This window comes from Pholis gunnellus (genome assembly GCF_910591455.1).
Source record: "Pholis gunnellus genome assembly, chromosome: 22".
NCBI classification, from domain to species: Eukaryota; Metazoa; Chordata; class Actinopteri; order Perciformes; family Pholidae; genus Pholis; species Pholis gunnellus.
This window is the reverse complement of record NC_136549.1, coordinates 15307654-15323546: the sequence shown is the minus strand read 5'-3', so window position 1 is coordinate 15323546 and position 15893 is coordinate 15307654. Positions and strand designations below refer to the sequence as shown.

The window sequence follows — 15893 nt, the reverse complement described above, 5'->3', positions numbered from 1 at the left end:
AACACAGTTCACTGCTTTTCATCCTTTGAAGTAAAGAAGCAGGAAATGAACACGATATATATATATTTTATATTTATTTCATGAAAAACTGTTGCCTGACAGTTTAGAATCATTGTTTATAGAAGACTCTCTGATAGAGAAGATGTTTACAAATGGTCACTGTTAATGTACAATCATGAAGAAATGCATGCTGGGTAGCTCCCGACTAGCAGATTAATACCTCACTAACACACATCTGAACGAGAGGCACACATGAAATCGTATGACAGCAGCCGAAGAGCCCTAATGACAGAATTAACCGTTGTATTCCTTCACTATAAAAAGCAGGATTTGGGTTTCTCCCACTGTAAAAGTTGCCATAACTGGGAAGTGCAACATACAGCAACCTAACCAAGAGGAAACAGACCTGATAAATGACTGTTTTTAAAAACTACAAACCTCCAGTACCCTGGCTAGAAAGTGAGTAGTCATGCAAACTGGATGCTTAAATTGTTCTTATTTAGTGAAGAATGTCAGACAGCACCTATATTATTGCAATTCATCTCAAAACAGGAGATATAAGGCACAACGTCTGCATACACAAGCATCAAAATCCAAAATGTTTTCTTTCTTTTGAGCATTTCCTTAGAAATATAGTTCGTGCATACTTTCCACATTATTACAAAAAAAATCCCCTTCTCCTGTAAGAAGTTTTCTTTTAAATTTAAAAGAATAACTGATGGAAACATATTTCCTAACAAACCCTGACTCCCAAAATAAGCGGCAGCCTGTGCTTTTAAAACAATAAATCTTCCTATTTTATAAATATTAGCTCTTGGCTTTGATATAAAAAAAAGGTCAATGTTGCTCTTTCATGTCCTTATACGCAGTTTTACCCATTAACCATTTCTAATGTGGCTTAACAGGCAAAATACATTTTAAAAACTGATTGAAAAATATCTACATTATTCATGACATTTCCAGTTTTCTCCAGGACGTTGTTTCTTCAACCCATCATTTAAATGTTTTGTATGTTAAATTGAAAAACCCAGGAGTAAAATCTCTTAACCAGAGAGATCAACTAAAAGAGCAGAACATCAACTTCCTGTTTCTCTGTAGAAGCCGGATTTTCACAGTAAAATCCCTCCTTGTTACACGGTTAAACTCTTGAACAGACATCGGTGATACTTTGCATTTATAATTCAGGTGAGAAAATCTTACTAGTTTGAATATTTTACAATGTGTGTGTATTTTTTGACACAGCTATGACACAGTAGGTTTTAAACTAGCAAATGCCAACATGATCAAAAGAAGGCGGACAGTTTTGTATATTTTGTTACACACAAAAAGTAATTCCTTCATCCGTTTGCAGTTAAAAGTAATTCCAAGACTCCCTCGGATATCCGAGAACTTTAAATATTCCCGACAACTGTTCTGTCTCACTTCCACAGACACGCTTCTGGACTTGACATGTGACCCACGGCTGTGACAAACGCTTAACTCTGACGTCTGCTGAGCATCAGTAGGTGTTGTTGGTACTGATGATATGTTTTAGAGTTCTTTGAGGGATAAGCAGTGGGTGCTTTTTTGCAGTGGGTTTCTGTTTGAAGTAAACAGTCCATCCGGAGTCCTTCCTGAGCTGGTGACCGCTGACCTGAGATCGATCAGGGGTCGGGAGTTGTCTATCAACTGGCTCCGGGGCTGCCATGTGACTTCACTGCTGTAAAACTGATATTACTGTTCAAGAATCATTGCCTCTTGGAAGGCTTCGATCCATCTAAAGACAAAAACACAAAACAGGAACTTAGCTACCACTGTATAGCATACAGAATACATAGTAATGATCTCTATGTGGTAGTTCTCATTGTCAGTGGCGGAGTCCGCCATTCCCTTCACTTTAAACAATATCAACAGCTCAATGAATACGGGTGTGTCGCCAAATCAGCCCAGACTGAAACCTTATGGGACACCAACTGTAAGGCACCGTCTGCCATTTTAATTCAATTACCTCTGAGCGGTGGGGATGTCGTCGGCTTTAAAGATGTGAAACAGCGTATTTTTGTGATACAGCTTGAACTGCAGCTTCTGGGCCGGACCGTTCTTCTCCTCCCTCAGGAAAAAACCGAGCAAAGGCTGACTCTCCAACGCCGCAACGTCCTAAAAAGGGAGACATGATTACTCAAGCAAAAAGGTGAAAAAAGAAAAGCCACACGTAGTTCAGGAGAGCAACAAAAGCACACAGTGTGCGTACCTCGCTGGCAGCGTATGTGTACAGGACTTTGTTCTTAATGACAAACCACAGCCTCTTCCACTGCTTCTTGTAGCCTTTCGACCTGTTTAAGTAGCCGCTCATGGAGGAGTTCTCAGTGTTGGCGGACACCTGGAAAAACAGCATGAACAAAATAAAACACTTCACAAACGCGATGCATAAATGATGCACAATAAATGACACGAATATAGAGTTAATTTATGTTCTTTGCCTCTTTTAGCGCAGCGGGAATCTTCTTCTGTTTTCTAGAGAAGGAGAAAGCTCCAGATTTGATCGGAGAAACTGATGTTGAAGCACAGCGGTCACCTAAAAAATGGGGGGAATAAAATCAATATAATAGATCAAAACCATATATTTTTACCACAAGTAAATAATCTATATGATCCTAAAGGACCAGTCTGATTATATTCTGTATTTTTGTTATTGTCAATCTGTCAACAAATCCCATTAAAGACCAAAACCAACAAGGCGTTAGTCCATCTTTCCGTCTTTAAATCTGTTTTGAAATCATTAAAAAACAGCTCACAGATACATATTCATCTTTAAAAAGGCTGAATAATTGCCTAAAACAGATGGCCCCTGTAGCTTTTATCTAACGTTCCTCAAACAGGAGGAAATATTGCGTTTCTTTAGGGACTATTTTCAGCGGCGGATCAATCCACATTCATTGCTCTGGTGAGTATTTGTGGCAGCAGGACGCTGCATGTGTCCACGTTTACTTACTATTCTCCTGCAGTTTGGCAAAGCAGTGATCACACACTCGTGCCGGCTGGTTCTTCAAGTACTCCAGGTAGTACTTATTGGCAGAGCACGCCTGACACACCACCTGTCAGACACACGTATAACTGCGATGAGAAGGGGGTTCATTCACCAATGTTTTGTAAGAGCAGCAGTAGTCTTAGTGGTACAGACCCTTCCACAGGCGCGACAGTGATGCCTCCTCCAGGTGAGGGTGAACTCACAGGTGCAGATCATGCACATGGTGGCCCTCAGGTCTGGGATCCAGATGGGAGCCTTTGAACCCAACGGGGCCCCGGTGTCGACAACACCCTCCGCCTGCAGGGTGGAGAGAGATTGGGGGTTAACATGAACACATTCAGGGTGAATTCATAACATGAACAAACACAACAATGTTTAGGTTCACCTCCTCCTGACTTCGACTTGATATGAAGGTTATTTTCTTCTTCGTGTAGTCGTCGATGGCCTTGGCGATGGCCTCCAGCCACTCGTCTCTCTCTGTAGCCGAGCTGCAAGATACACCAGAACTCTCAGCAACAGTGAACAGAACAATCAATTCAATGTATAGATGTTTACAGCTCATTGTACGACATATTTGATGTAACTTGTCAGATGTTAAGACTGACCTGGCAGACAGGATGAAAGAGCGCTCAACGCTTTCAATGTTCAGCTCGTTCTGATAGGCCTCCTGGCTCGGTTTACTCACCTGGAAGACACACCAGAAACCCATAAATAACAGATAACCACCAGGGATTGTGCACCATTTCAGATGTTTGAGCAACGTTGGTGCAAACTCAGCCTCATGTGTTTCAGTATACATGAAGAAAACAGTAAGAGGTGAAGCTCTAAAAGTAAACCACACCATCACAGTGTGTCTCTAACCTTCATCCCAGCCAGAGAGAGGACACTGTTGAGTTTATACTGGCCAGACTGGACCGGAGTGGTGTACATGAGAGCATCATTGAACTGAGGAAAGCACAGACACAAGAAAACTTCAGAAAAACATACAGAAAATGTAAAAAAATACATATATATATATATATGTTTTAAGGCAGAACAACAGCAGAACTTAAACTGGATTTAATTATCGCTCACCAGAAAGAACATGCGAGGCTGCATGACTTTCCTGGACAGCTTCATTAGAGTGCCCTCCTTCAGAAACACCTGGAAATAAACGGGCTGCATTTAGAAAACACCTGCAGTCTGTGGAGTCCAGTGGCTGAACAAAGACTTTTTGAGACTCAATCGATGCGCGAAACAGAAGCACAGAGCAGCGTGATGTGATGGTGGGAACCTGTTGAGTCTGCAGTATTTTGTATTATTTTGTAATTTGTTATATATTTAGTTAGATATTCAATTTAGCGTCTTTTGTCGTTTGGTGTAAATACTTCTGAGTGTTCTGCATAAACATTCATCAAATGAATAATGACAAACTGGTATTTTGTAAGTCTTCTGTGTGACAATTCTCCCCGCATGACAATCTGAACTTTGGTTCGTGAAAGAAGTCAGCAACACTGTTGAGACTCACCCTGCCGGGCTGAACGATCTCGTGGTGACCGTTGAGACTGTACTGAATCTGCATCAGCTTCTGAAAGTTATCCTGTGAAACAGCATCAGAGATGTGAGCAGAAGCACGAGGCTAAGGTAGACATGACGTGAAGCTGTGTGTGTTATCAGGTCTCACCCCTTGTTTCATAATATCGTTGGCGTGGTTGGCCACTTCCTTCACTATGCTGAGGGCCGCTGCATGGAGAGCAAAGAGAGAACGTCAGCGTTTGGCAAATGATGGTCCTGGTGGACACTGAGGGGGAGTTTAGTTCTTCATCTCACCTTGTGTGTCTTTATAGTCCTCCGAGTCTTCTGGAAGGTTCTTCAGATAATCTGAAAAAGAAGTTTCCATTTGTTTTGAAACTAGCAACAGAGGAAAAAGGAGAGGCTGTCTGCCCGCGGCAATTTGCAAGATCCGACAAGTTATTTTATTACGTTTAAAATAACACCGTATCACTTTGATATGTATATGTTTGAGCAAACACATCATGTCCTAAAAAAAGCACATAAAGGACATGCAATACATGTGTTGTAATAATTCTTTTAAATGTGTACATTGTGCAGAATATGCTCGAGAAGATAAAAAACATATATCACAAAATGTCCTTTTTCCCTTCTCTGATAATATAAAATGTGAAATTCCTTTTTTTCAGTGTGCAGTCAGCTTCCAATTTGCCTTCAAATTATTTAGAATATTTGAAATCTGTTCTGCAGAATTGATCCCTTGTGTTAAAGCTCCGCAGGTGTTTATTACTGTTACTGTCCACTGGGTGCCAGTACGGTACCAAAACAGAGAAGGTTCATTCAGGCGCTGTCCATAAAGCGCCTTGACTCAGGAAACCCTTTGACCGCCAGTGAATAGTGAGTGTGTGATTGTACCTGTGAGCAGCAGCTGGTACTGAGGGATCCTCTGCACTGGTTTCAGCAGGTAGTGTTTCAGAGCCAGACTGGCACATCTTGGACTCATCTGGGAAAAACAAACAGAGAGCCGTCCAGTTTACTGCGTTTTCATGGCTGCTTCTGACGGCAGCACTTCTGGATTGAAGCTGAGCTGTTTCACTTCATCTTTAAATGTTAGTTACAGTGAAGGCTCCTGAATCTGTATTTCATAATCATACAAATATAACAATAAGAAAACGTTTGATAAAACTGTATTTCCAGCTTTACCTCAAACTCTCTGACAACGGCGGCGAACGCTGCGTTCTTCCTGCACTGCTCGTCCAACAGAGCGACGTTGTTGTCAAACTGGCGGATGTAGGTGGAGTACATCTTCAGGTAAGGACCCTTCTGGACGAAGATGTCCGACAGCCGCTGGTGATCGCTCCTGTAACCAGACACACACACACAACACACACACACACACACACACACACACACACACACACACACACACACACACACACACACACACACACACACACACACACACACACACACACACACACACACACACACAGTTCCCTTCAGTCAGTGAACCGAGTCATTCAGTATACAAGTAGTAGACGAAAAGGAAATCCAGCTGTTGTGTTCATTTATTCATACTATTTAACGCATCATAAGTCACTGAATCAGTAGCAACATCCCCCAGTGCATTATGGGAGCTGTTGTTCTTCTTGTTTACCAGTGTGCCACCCGCTCCTCCAGCTCCCTCAGCAGGTCTCTGTTGAGCTGGTAGAGTTGTGGAAGGTAGTACAGGACCTGACTGAGGATCCGCTCCTCCACCACCGGCTTCCCGTTCTGACGGGTGGCCTTTGCAACAGCATCTCGAAAGTCCTGCAGAGACACAGAGGGTGGATGCTGCATCACTATCATTATCACACACACACACACACACGCACGCACGCACGCACGCACGCACGCACGCACGCACACACGCACACACACCATACTGTATTGCTAAACAGGAACACCTGGTTATCACCTCATAAACTAAACCCTCCTCCACACTTCCATCCCATAGCTGCACGTATTTCACACACACACACACACAGCTGACTCAGCATTCTTGACTTTGTCCAGCGTGCCAACACACACATCCACCTGGAAGGAAGCAAGGGAGGCCACGCAGAATCCATATTTCATTTTTCTCTCTCTCACACACACACACACACACACACACACACACACTCACACACACACAGCTCGAATGTAGTGCAACATTAACCTTTCAGCTGATAAGCTGAAAAAGGTTGAAACAGTCACACTCAATATCACACGTATCAGTCAAATGTAAAATTCATTTAACCTGAAGTAATATATTTCTAGAGAAGTATTTATCTTGTCCCTTTATTCAAAATGATTTAATAATGTGAAATTTTTTATCTAATCACCAACTTTTCACAGAATGTCTCGCTCATGTCAAGCTGAACTTTCTGATATCAACGTAAAAGACAAGACAAGCTAAGAAGTACAAATAGAAATAGAAATAAAAACGAAGTAAAGTATTATCACAGCTTTTAAAACAACCACTTCTTTTCTTGCATATGGACTCTTTGACACAAAGAACTGACAAACCACAAATCGTTGAAGGCAGAAGACGCTGAAGGCAGAAGACGCTGAAGGCAGCGACGTTTGCTTATGTTTTAAACTGACAAACCGCCGTCTAAATATTCACAAAACGGACATGAACGTTGGCAATAAATTACCTAAATATGTCACACACACACACAGTCACCAACCCACGCACCCACCTGCACACACTCAACACAACGCACTGCACACACACACACACAGGATTATCTAAGGTATGTGTGTGTCTGGAGGTCGTCTCTGTGGCCTGAGGAAGCAGCTGCTGTGCGGCCAGGCCGTCCGCAGAGAGAGGAGAATGCGATCTGACCTCTTTTCTTGGACTCCTCGCCCCCCCCGCCCGCCAGCCACGTTTTCTACTAATCCTGCTGTGGGTTTCTCCAAAGCCACGTCTGAGGCGGCCAAACAGGTGGACCCTCGACCCCTCTCAACCGGGATTCAGACCTACTACAGAGTCCGTCTTTGAGATGTACATAAACACACGCTTCCCTGTCAAACGTTACAAACAAAACCTAAACAAATGACATTCAAATGTTCTCTAATACATGAATACTTTAGATGTCCGTGTGTACAGTAAAACATTGTCCATTCACTTCCCCTAAAAAAACCTGACCTCATCCAGTCACATGGTTCCTGTTAGCCGTCATTCAAAACACAGGAACGTGCAGCATTCAGCTTAATTTATCTTTCAGCAAAGCAAACACTGCAGTCTGTTTTTAAATGTATAATCCATCACTGCCGACTAAATCTACAAAACATCTCTTTTCAGTGAAGTACAAGTCCCTTCGGAAATACTGTACTGTAGAGATAATGATAATATTCCAAATAGAAAGTGTAATTTTGTTACATTATACACGGGGAATCCTCACAAATAACCTCATGACACAGGATTAAAGTCTCTTTAAAGTACTTTATTTATATACTTAACTTATTTGCAATACTCAAGATCTCCGTTTCGTTCTGTTTGGCGGCCATAGGCGGGAATTCTGGCTCTCACTTCCCTAACTTTGCACCGCTTATGATTTTTCCCGGGAATGACGGATATAAATAAGGATGCATCAGTGGGCCACAGGCTCCATCCCCATTGTGTTGCCTCATTTAGCAACAGTGACTCAACAGACATTTATTAAAATGTTGGTTTAAAGCTGCAAGCTAGAACTTATCTAATATGAAATGAACAATAAGAATAAAGTTGGGGAAATAAACTCACCAAACAACGCCTCAACTGACAACTCACTTCTTTTTCTTGCACAATAACACTCTCACAGAGACGGATCAAAGCGCCGCCCCACTACTCGTGGCCGTGCGTTTACCTGCCCACTGCCGCCCACGGGGGAAACCACAACCCTCCAACGCTGCAACTTTAAAAAGCCTCAGCTGTGAAATAACGGCGTCATTCAACTCTGAGCGGGCCCTTGAGCAAAGACAACACCGGCCAAGACCTCATTAATTCACGTTCATCGCAGGGAAAAAGCTTTGAACACCATTCAAAACAATCACAGCGGCGGCGAGGGTAACAAAAACATGCACTGAGCTTTATTATGTTGGGCACTCTTCTTCCCCGTTCCTTTAATGCAACTCTTGGATAAATAAGACACTTACTATGTGAAGCAGCTTCAGGACATCCACAAATCTGAAACAAGAGCAGAAACACATGCGTTAGACGACACACACACACACACAGACGTTTTTAAGTGTTCTTTCTAAAAGCACTCACACTTTCTCGGAGCTCATAATCTCCTGGGCGATGTGCACCACCTTCTTCCTCTTCATCTCATCCTCCTGCTGAACGAGCACAAACACAAACAGTTCAGCAAACGCTACAGACACGCACGCCACCGGTGACTGACCTCCACAACAAACACACCGCTGTAAACTCACAGGCTCGCTGCAAATCACCATGATCACTGGGATCCCGTGTCGCTCTGCAAAACCATCAGGGTTGAGTTTACAGCCTTCAAAACAACCCGAAAGTAGAGCGCCGACCCTTCTCCCCCTCTCCCTGTGTCTTTCTGATGGTGTGTGTTGTTGAATGGTAATGGGGCGGTCTTTCAATGACTTAATTTGGACTGCGGCCTTGGCCTCCCCCCCCCCCCCCCAGCTTGACTGAAATGTCCCACTGGTCCTATCGGAGCCTGTGTTTGTGATACCCTGGAGGTCTGAGGTGCCGACAGTATCACGGAGAGCGTCACACAGGAGGAAGAAAGAAAAAAAGAAACAGCTCATTGAGAGAGCTATTCCTGAACCTGTAGCCCGTCTGTGTTTGTTCACCATCCCCCCTTTCAACACACACACAAACACACACACACACAGACCTTTGGAGAGCTGTGACGAACACACTTGGCAGCAAACGTGCACACAATCTCCAGTGGCTGCGGTGACAGTTCAGTTGTGACATGAGACGCTACATGATGTCATTTTATCATTTCTGAATAAATGCAGCCGTGACGAACATCTGTGAGGACTCTTTGCTTATCTCTCTGTTTTATACAAAAGAACATTTAAATATCTTTCAGCTTTGGACAGTTGGTCAGACACATTTGAAGCTGTAACTTTAGGCTTAGAACAAAAATAATCAATTAATCAATAGACAAGTTGTCGAAGGTTTTACTTTCAGTTGCCTGTTGCGTTCATGACTTTATAGTCGCTGCTGTGTAATGACTGAATGATTACCTGTCGGTCTGCCACATCCAGGTGCTCCTTGCTGGAGGTGGAACTGTTGTCCTCTTCATCTGAACTGTGGATCTCCTCCTCCTCAGAGTGGACGTCCTGCCCCAGCCAGCCACTGCAGACAGCAGACATTCAACACAACGAATTTAGAGATTAAATGACCCACGAAGCAGAATTACGTTTTCGGGATTAAGGGAAGGTCTGCAGACGAGAAGGAGTTGAGAAAAAACACACCCTGGATAAATAAAGATTAAAGTTTTGTGCAAGAGGGGGACCTGATGATGAATTGGACTTAATCATTACTCACAAGAAGCACATGAGTCATTACGAGAGTGTGAAGCTCATTAAGAGGTCTGGTGCAGTAGAAATATATAATGATTAGAATAAAAACACGTGTGAGATAAAACACAGAAAAGAAGGGCTTTAATACAGCAAAAACAAACTGTTATTTCAAGTTCTTTGGCTCTGATAATCATGTGATATTGTGACCTAATTGTCTTACTGATGTCAGCCATACTGCCCGGTCCGTGTTGATATTGTTTTGTGTTAGGTGGGTCTATATCCATCATGTTGTTCTTTAAAGAGACCTTTATAAACCCCGCTGGCTCCGCTCTACCCACAAGACGAACAAGCACCAACATGTGTTTGTGTGTCACTCATGTTTGGATCTTTTCATGTACAACTAAGCCGTCAGATTTCAAAGAAGGGTGAGTTAATGTGTTTTGATTTCGCCTCCATCGGCCTCTCTTTCCGACACAACTCTCTGTAAAGACGCTCGGCAAAAAAAAAAGGGTGATGGCTCAGAATAAGAACCAGAAAGGAAAGACTGTGGGACTCCAAACATTCTCACATTTCCTTTCACGCTCATCAGCAGTAGCCCGCTCTCTCTCCACTTCCTTGTTTTTCTTACGTGCCTCCGGACAGTTTCTTTTACCTAAATAGTAATACACACTCACTCTTCCTCTCTTCTGCTTTCTCTATAGTGGAGCATTCCAACACACTGGACCCGGCACAGAGCGCCACTTGTTTACAGCCCGAGGCTACTTACATAAACTCAACAGGCTCAGATGCCTGGGAAACACTACAGATTCACTCACTCCTCCCCTCGAGCACAGAAACACCCCGATAACCACCCTGACGCCAACCACACAGGATAAAGAAACAAGCGTCATCTTAATTTGTTTTATATTGAAATGATTGTATTATTATTGTTGTTATGTGAGCGGGGTTCGTTGTAGAGAAGTATCCCTCAAACCTAGCTCTACAGAGTATTTGAACATCTTTCAGCTTTGTTTTGGTTTTAAAGAAGCCACTGTGCACTACCTGCCCGGCACTAAACGCTGAACAGAGACAGTTAGCATCGAGCAAATGAACAAAGTGGAGCGTTTAGCAGATAAAGAGACATTTCCTGAAGTTGTTGGTGGAGACCACAAACAGAGCTAAAGGTCGGGTGAATATGGGACTTAAATTCACCAGATGGCCAGAGACGTGACTACAAAAAAAGATCTTATTTGTTAATTTACTGGGATGAGAACAGAGCTCACTTCAGAGACACGGGAGGAGAAGAATGGAGTGATGAGGTTAGGAAGAGGCTAAACGCAGTGCGAGGGCGTGCAGGCCGAGGAGGAGGCCGGTGGTTTATTTTCCCTGTTCCAGAGAGCCGTGTGGCGTTTCTGCAATTCTCAGACATTTCCTGCCCTGGCCACTGAAAATAACCCACAGGAAAACAGGCCGACCTGTTGCACATCAATGCTCCATTCAAATCCAATGCCCCAGCCTCAAAGGCCAACTTTCACACACTCGTAAACACAAACCACAAATGTCACCTGTGCAACTAGTCGCACACGGCGGCTCCCACACTGAAGCTACGGGTCAAAATTACAGAGTGGCTGCAAGTGTTGTAGAGCGGCTCTGAACCTCTCTCTCTCACACACACAAACACACACACACACACACACTCTCTCTCTCTCTCTCTCTCACACACACACACACGTTCCAGGCATGAATCAACCACCTATCTCTTCCTGATAGGTGGTCCCTGATCTCTCTGCTGATCTCTCTACTGTAATAGATAGATTAATCACTTTTAAATAATACTCATTAGTTGCACCCTTTAAAAACAGCTAAATATGCAAAATACTGTACCTCTCGTATTCATGCTCGTGGCACCTGTGATAGGGATCCTGCACTTCATAGATGTCTGAATCTGCTCCGTCGGGGTCATGTGACCAGCCCGGCCTCGCACTGTGAAACGGCAGGTTCATGTACTCTGGGATCTCCTCGTACAGGGGAACGTTCTCATACTCCACCGATTCCTCTACGTATTCTCCACGAACATCAGCCTCCACTATGCAGCTACTGGGCCGCTCCAGGCTTTTCCGCCCGGGGCTTGAGTCCACGCTGGTACAGTCCAGGGTCTGCCCTCCTTTGGCCAGCAGCTTTGGCAGCATCTTGACAGACAGCCGGAGCTCCAGCAGCTTCCTGAAAGAGAGGCTCCTCTTTTGGGAGTCGGCCCGGGTGGCCAGGTCGGCTGCAGAGAAGGACTGCGCCCTCTGCTTGCCCCCCAACGCCGGAGCTCGGCTCTTTGGCGGCACGCTGCTCCTGGTGGGCATCTGCCGGCTGAAGAAGGTCACGCAGGGCCGCGTGAACCGCCAGGCTGTTTTCTCCTGAGGGGGCGGGGGCAGCTCCCTCATCGGGGTGTTCGCATGTGGAGGTGCAGGAGGGCAGATGGAGGGCGGAGGGGGCGTCGGCAGGCTGTGTCTCTGAGGTTTCCTCGGTGGCGCCCTCGGTGACCGCTGATCCTCGGCAGAGAAGGCCTTCCTCGCGTTCGCCAGAGGAGGATGACAGCCGAGTTTGATCTGTTTGGGGAGGCTGTGAGTTATCGGGTAGCGCTCAAAGTCGCCGTACCCGTCCTCTTCATCCTCGTCCACGCGGTGCTCCGCTCCCCCTTTTTTGTGGCTGTTCGAGTCAGCGTGCGAGAGCATGACTAAGGAGTGGGATGTGTTTTTGTTCAGAGAGGGGGGCATGCGGGCTGGTCTTTGAAGGCGAGGGGAGAGGGAGGTCTGCCGAGGAGGGGGGACCGGTGCGCTGGTCTCATCATCTCCCAAACCCGAGTCTTTTTGGGGCAAAAGGTCGTCACACGTGTCCCGTTTGAGCTCCTCGCCGTCCGAACCGAGAGATGGACCAGCTAGACTCAGTTTCCCCTCATCCTCTCCCATCTCAAGCTCCTGTCTCTGGTCCTCCGCCACCTGATCCTGGGCACTGCCCTCCACGCCATCCTGCCTCACCAGGGCTGGCTTTTTAGGTTTGCGTGGATGAGGGACTGGGAGAGGTTTGCTGGGGGCAGCGGGGACCTGCAGATCAGGGTGTAACCTGGTAGGAGATGCTTCGCTGATCGGCCCACTGCATTCTACCTGAAAGGACTCTGCAGAAGATTCATGAGGGACACTTGGGGAGACAATGATGCTGCCTGCAACATCACAGGTAGAGTCTGTGAAATCTGTGTTTTGGGCCTCAGTCTGTCCATTCGCTTTTGAAACATCAGGCTCAGCGACAGCACGTTCCTGATGTTTGACAGTCTCTGGAGCGTTCTGCTCCTCGGTCCTCTGTGCCTCTTTGTTGACCAATCCCCGATCCAGGTGTCTCTGTCTTTGAGGTTTGTCCCTGGGCTTCTTGCTAATCCCTCCACCTTCCCCCTTCTCTACAGCAACTCCGTCCTCTTGGTTTTCTGCTCTCTCGTGTGGCCTCGTCCCTGTGAATCCTTCTGTAGAAATCCCATTCTGCAACGGTTCCTTGTGCAAATCGCTCCCAATCTCAGTTGTATTTCCGTTTTCCAGACGCTGGCACTGGGAACAATCCTGGAGCCCACAGGAGCAGGTGGGAATTATGTAATCCGAGTTACGCTTGTTTGTCTCTGATAAAATCCCATTTTTGGAGTTAAGAAGTAAGAGGCTATCGCCCAAAGCTTCCTGTCGTTCCTGAGTTAGGATGAAGGGTTCACTGGGTTTGGGTGGCGGGGGTGAAACGGGGGGAGACGAGGCCGTGGATTTGGGAATGCACGGTTTGGGGGCAACAGCCGGTTTAGTCCTCTTGAGAGTCGCAGGGGAGGGTTGGGAGATGACCGTAGACTGGGAGAGAAGACCTGGTTTGGGGGCGATGGGTGGGGGAGAGGGTTTGGTGGTGGCAGGGAGTTTAGGTTTGGGAGCTAATGGAGGCTTCTTCACACCTGCATGTAAAGAAGAGGGAGGAGATTTACAGAGAAGTCAAACAACGATTTACTCACACTTCCTTTTAAATGAATCACGCAACACCGTCACATCACATGAAAGCACGCTCCATCCACACCTCCTCTAGTAAAGACAGCTGCAAGCTCAAAGCTCGGGTCAAAAGGTCCCCAGAAGGTTCAGAAGGACGAAGGGTTGGACTAATGTGTGAAATGAGGATTTATATAAGTAATGAAACGTTTATCACATCTGCTCAACCGTTTTGTAAAGTAATAATCTGATGAACGAGCAGCAAACACAAAGTAAATCTGGATTATTTCATTCAGATGCACAATGTATTGCCGTCAGATTGTAGCTAAACATAAGTATGTTGTATTGTATGTATTAAAACTAGTAACATATTTACTGTAAATACATTCTTAAAGTAGATGATACACATATCAGACAGAAAATGACTGATTCATTTGGTTAAATAAAGTTTATATTGCAAAAAACAGGCTCTACAATTAATAACAAGCTGTGAATTGACATTGTAGGCGATATTTTCCGCTCTACTGGCTGAAACGTTTGGCTGGCCGACAACACGAGAAGTGGAGTCATCGAGCGGATGTTTCCGAAAAGGCCAACGACCAGAAACCGCTGTGACTCCCAGACATGCTGCTCTGCCTCAGATAGAGCTCCAAACTCTGCTCAAACTGTATAAAGTCATTGGGCTTAAACACCCACGTTATTGGACAGTAATTAACATGTTTACCAATCACTGATCACTTTCAATTCGGCATACACCTTTTATTTGAAAAATACAAACTTTAAGAAAATGATTTTAAACTTCACCACGGATGGCGGAGACGAGCAAGGATAATCAAATCTAAAACGGGACTCAAATATCAAATTATCTTTATTTATCGGCCGAATTTGCCAGTGCATGCTAACGATGCAATGCAAGTTAATTAACTATATCTTCGGATATATAATGACACTTAAAAACCGAAGTAACAACCAACTAGAACATTTCAGAGCGGAGCCTGGCCTCGCTGTAAAAAGTAACGCCAGATATCCGGACGCGGAAACACAAACAATAATAACTCGTTTGCACATATCCCATTTCTCTAAGGATACACCTCTTCATCCAGGTAAACGTTACCTGTTTTATATCAGAAGTTAACACTGCAGCGTATTATCGAGTCTTGTTGCATCAACAGCAGGACAGATGTTTTAAGACAAAGGATTTAACCCCCTCCAGCTGGGACAGTAGCTTTAATATCAAACGTGAAAGGGACATTTTACATTGTGGGTTATGATGGAGGTTTTTTAGAAAGCACTCAAAATTGCAATCGAGCATGTCTCCTTCTTTTATATCTTTTTGAAAGGTGTTATTAAGAAAGAAACTACGCGTAATTACGCGTGGCTGCGTAAAAAGAGGGGTGACGCGTATCGTCCGTTATAACGTTCACATTGCACAGTTTTTTACTACAAATAGACTTTAATTATTTAGATTTTGCACAGCTGACTTTAAGTTAAACAAGGAAACAAACCTGTGCTCATGACTCCCGACTGTCTCCTTTCTCCATGAGTAAATTTACTTTCAATGGAATTGCGAGAAAATCTGCGTTTTTTCCTCCTTCGACACCATTGTCAGTTTGAAACCCGCTCTGGGGAGAAAACGTGCAAATCCATCGCTGTCGCTCCTTATCTTGCCAGCGGATGCTCGGATAAAGTCTTTACGCGTGTTACTTTTCCCATTTTTCCCAAAAAAGTTTTCAGCCACGGTGCTTTTCCCAACAGTATCAAGTAGCCCGTAGCAAAACAATCCACTTCCGTTTATGCATTTCAAAATAAAATCCTTGTCGAAGAAGATCTGGTGCAGTTGTTGTAATTTTTTGTAAAGCACAGAGTTGAGCACAACGATAAATTCAGTTGTATATTTTAAGTAAATATAA

At 44.7% G+C, this 15893-nt stretch overlaps 1 protein-coding gene across 1 annotated transcript; it reads right to left on the bottom strand.

Annotated features, from left to right (window-relative positions):
• Positions 1 to 63: 63 nt before the first annotated feature.
• Positions 64 to 15710, bottom strand: fgd6 (FYVE, RhoGEF and PH domain containing 6). Its single transcript, XM_079184094.1, has 21 exons — positions 15489 to 15710; positions 11876 to 13955; positions 9734 to 9845; positions 8778 to 8845; positions 8663 to 8693; positions 6156 to 6307; positions 5702 to 5858; positions 5414 to 5501; positions 4817 to 4867; positions 4671 to 4729; positions 4515 to 4586; positions 4082 to 4150; positions 3869 to 3952; positions 3613 to 3692; positions 3393 to 3495; positions 3161 to 3304; positions 2972 to 3074; positions 2460 to 2554; positions 2231 to 2359; positions 1988 to 2136; positions 64 to 1756 (listed from the first exon to the last, which is right to left on the bottom strand). The coding sequence occupies exons 1-21, from the start codon at positions 15496 to 15498 to the stop codon at positions 1714 to 1716; spliced, it is 3879 nt and encodes a 1292-aa protein (XP_079040220.1). The 5' UTR covers positions 15499 to 15710; the 3' UTR covers positions 64 to 1713.
• Positions 15711 to 15893: the final 183 nt, after the last annotated feature.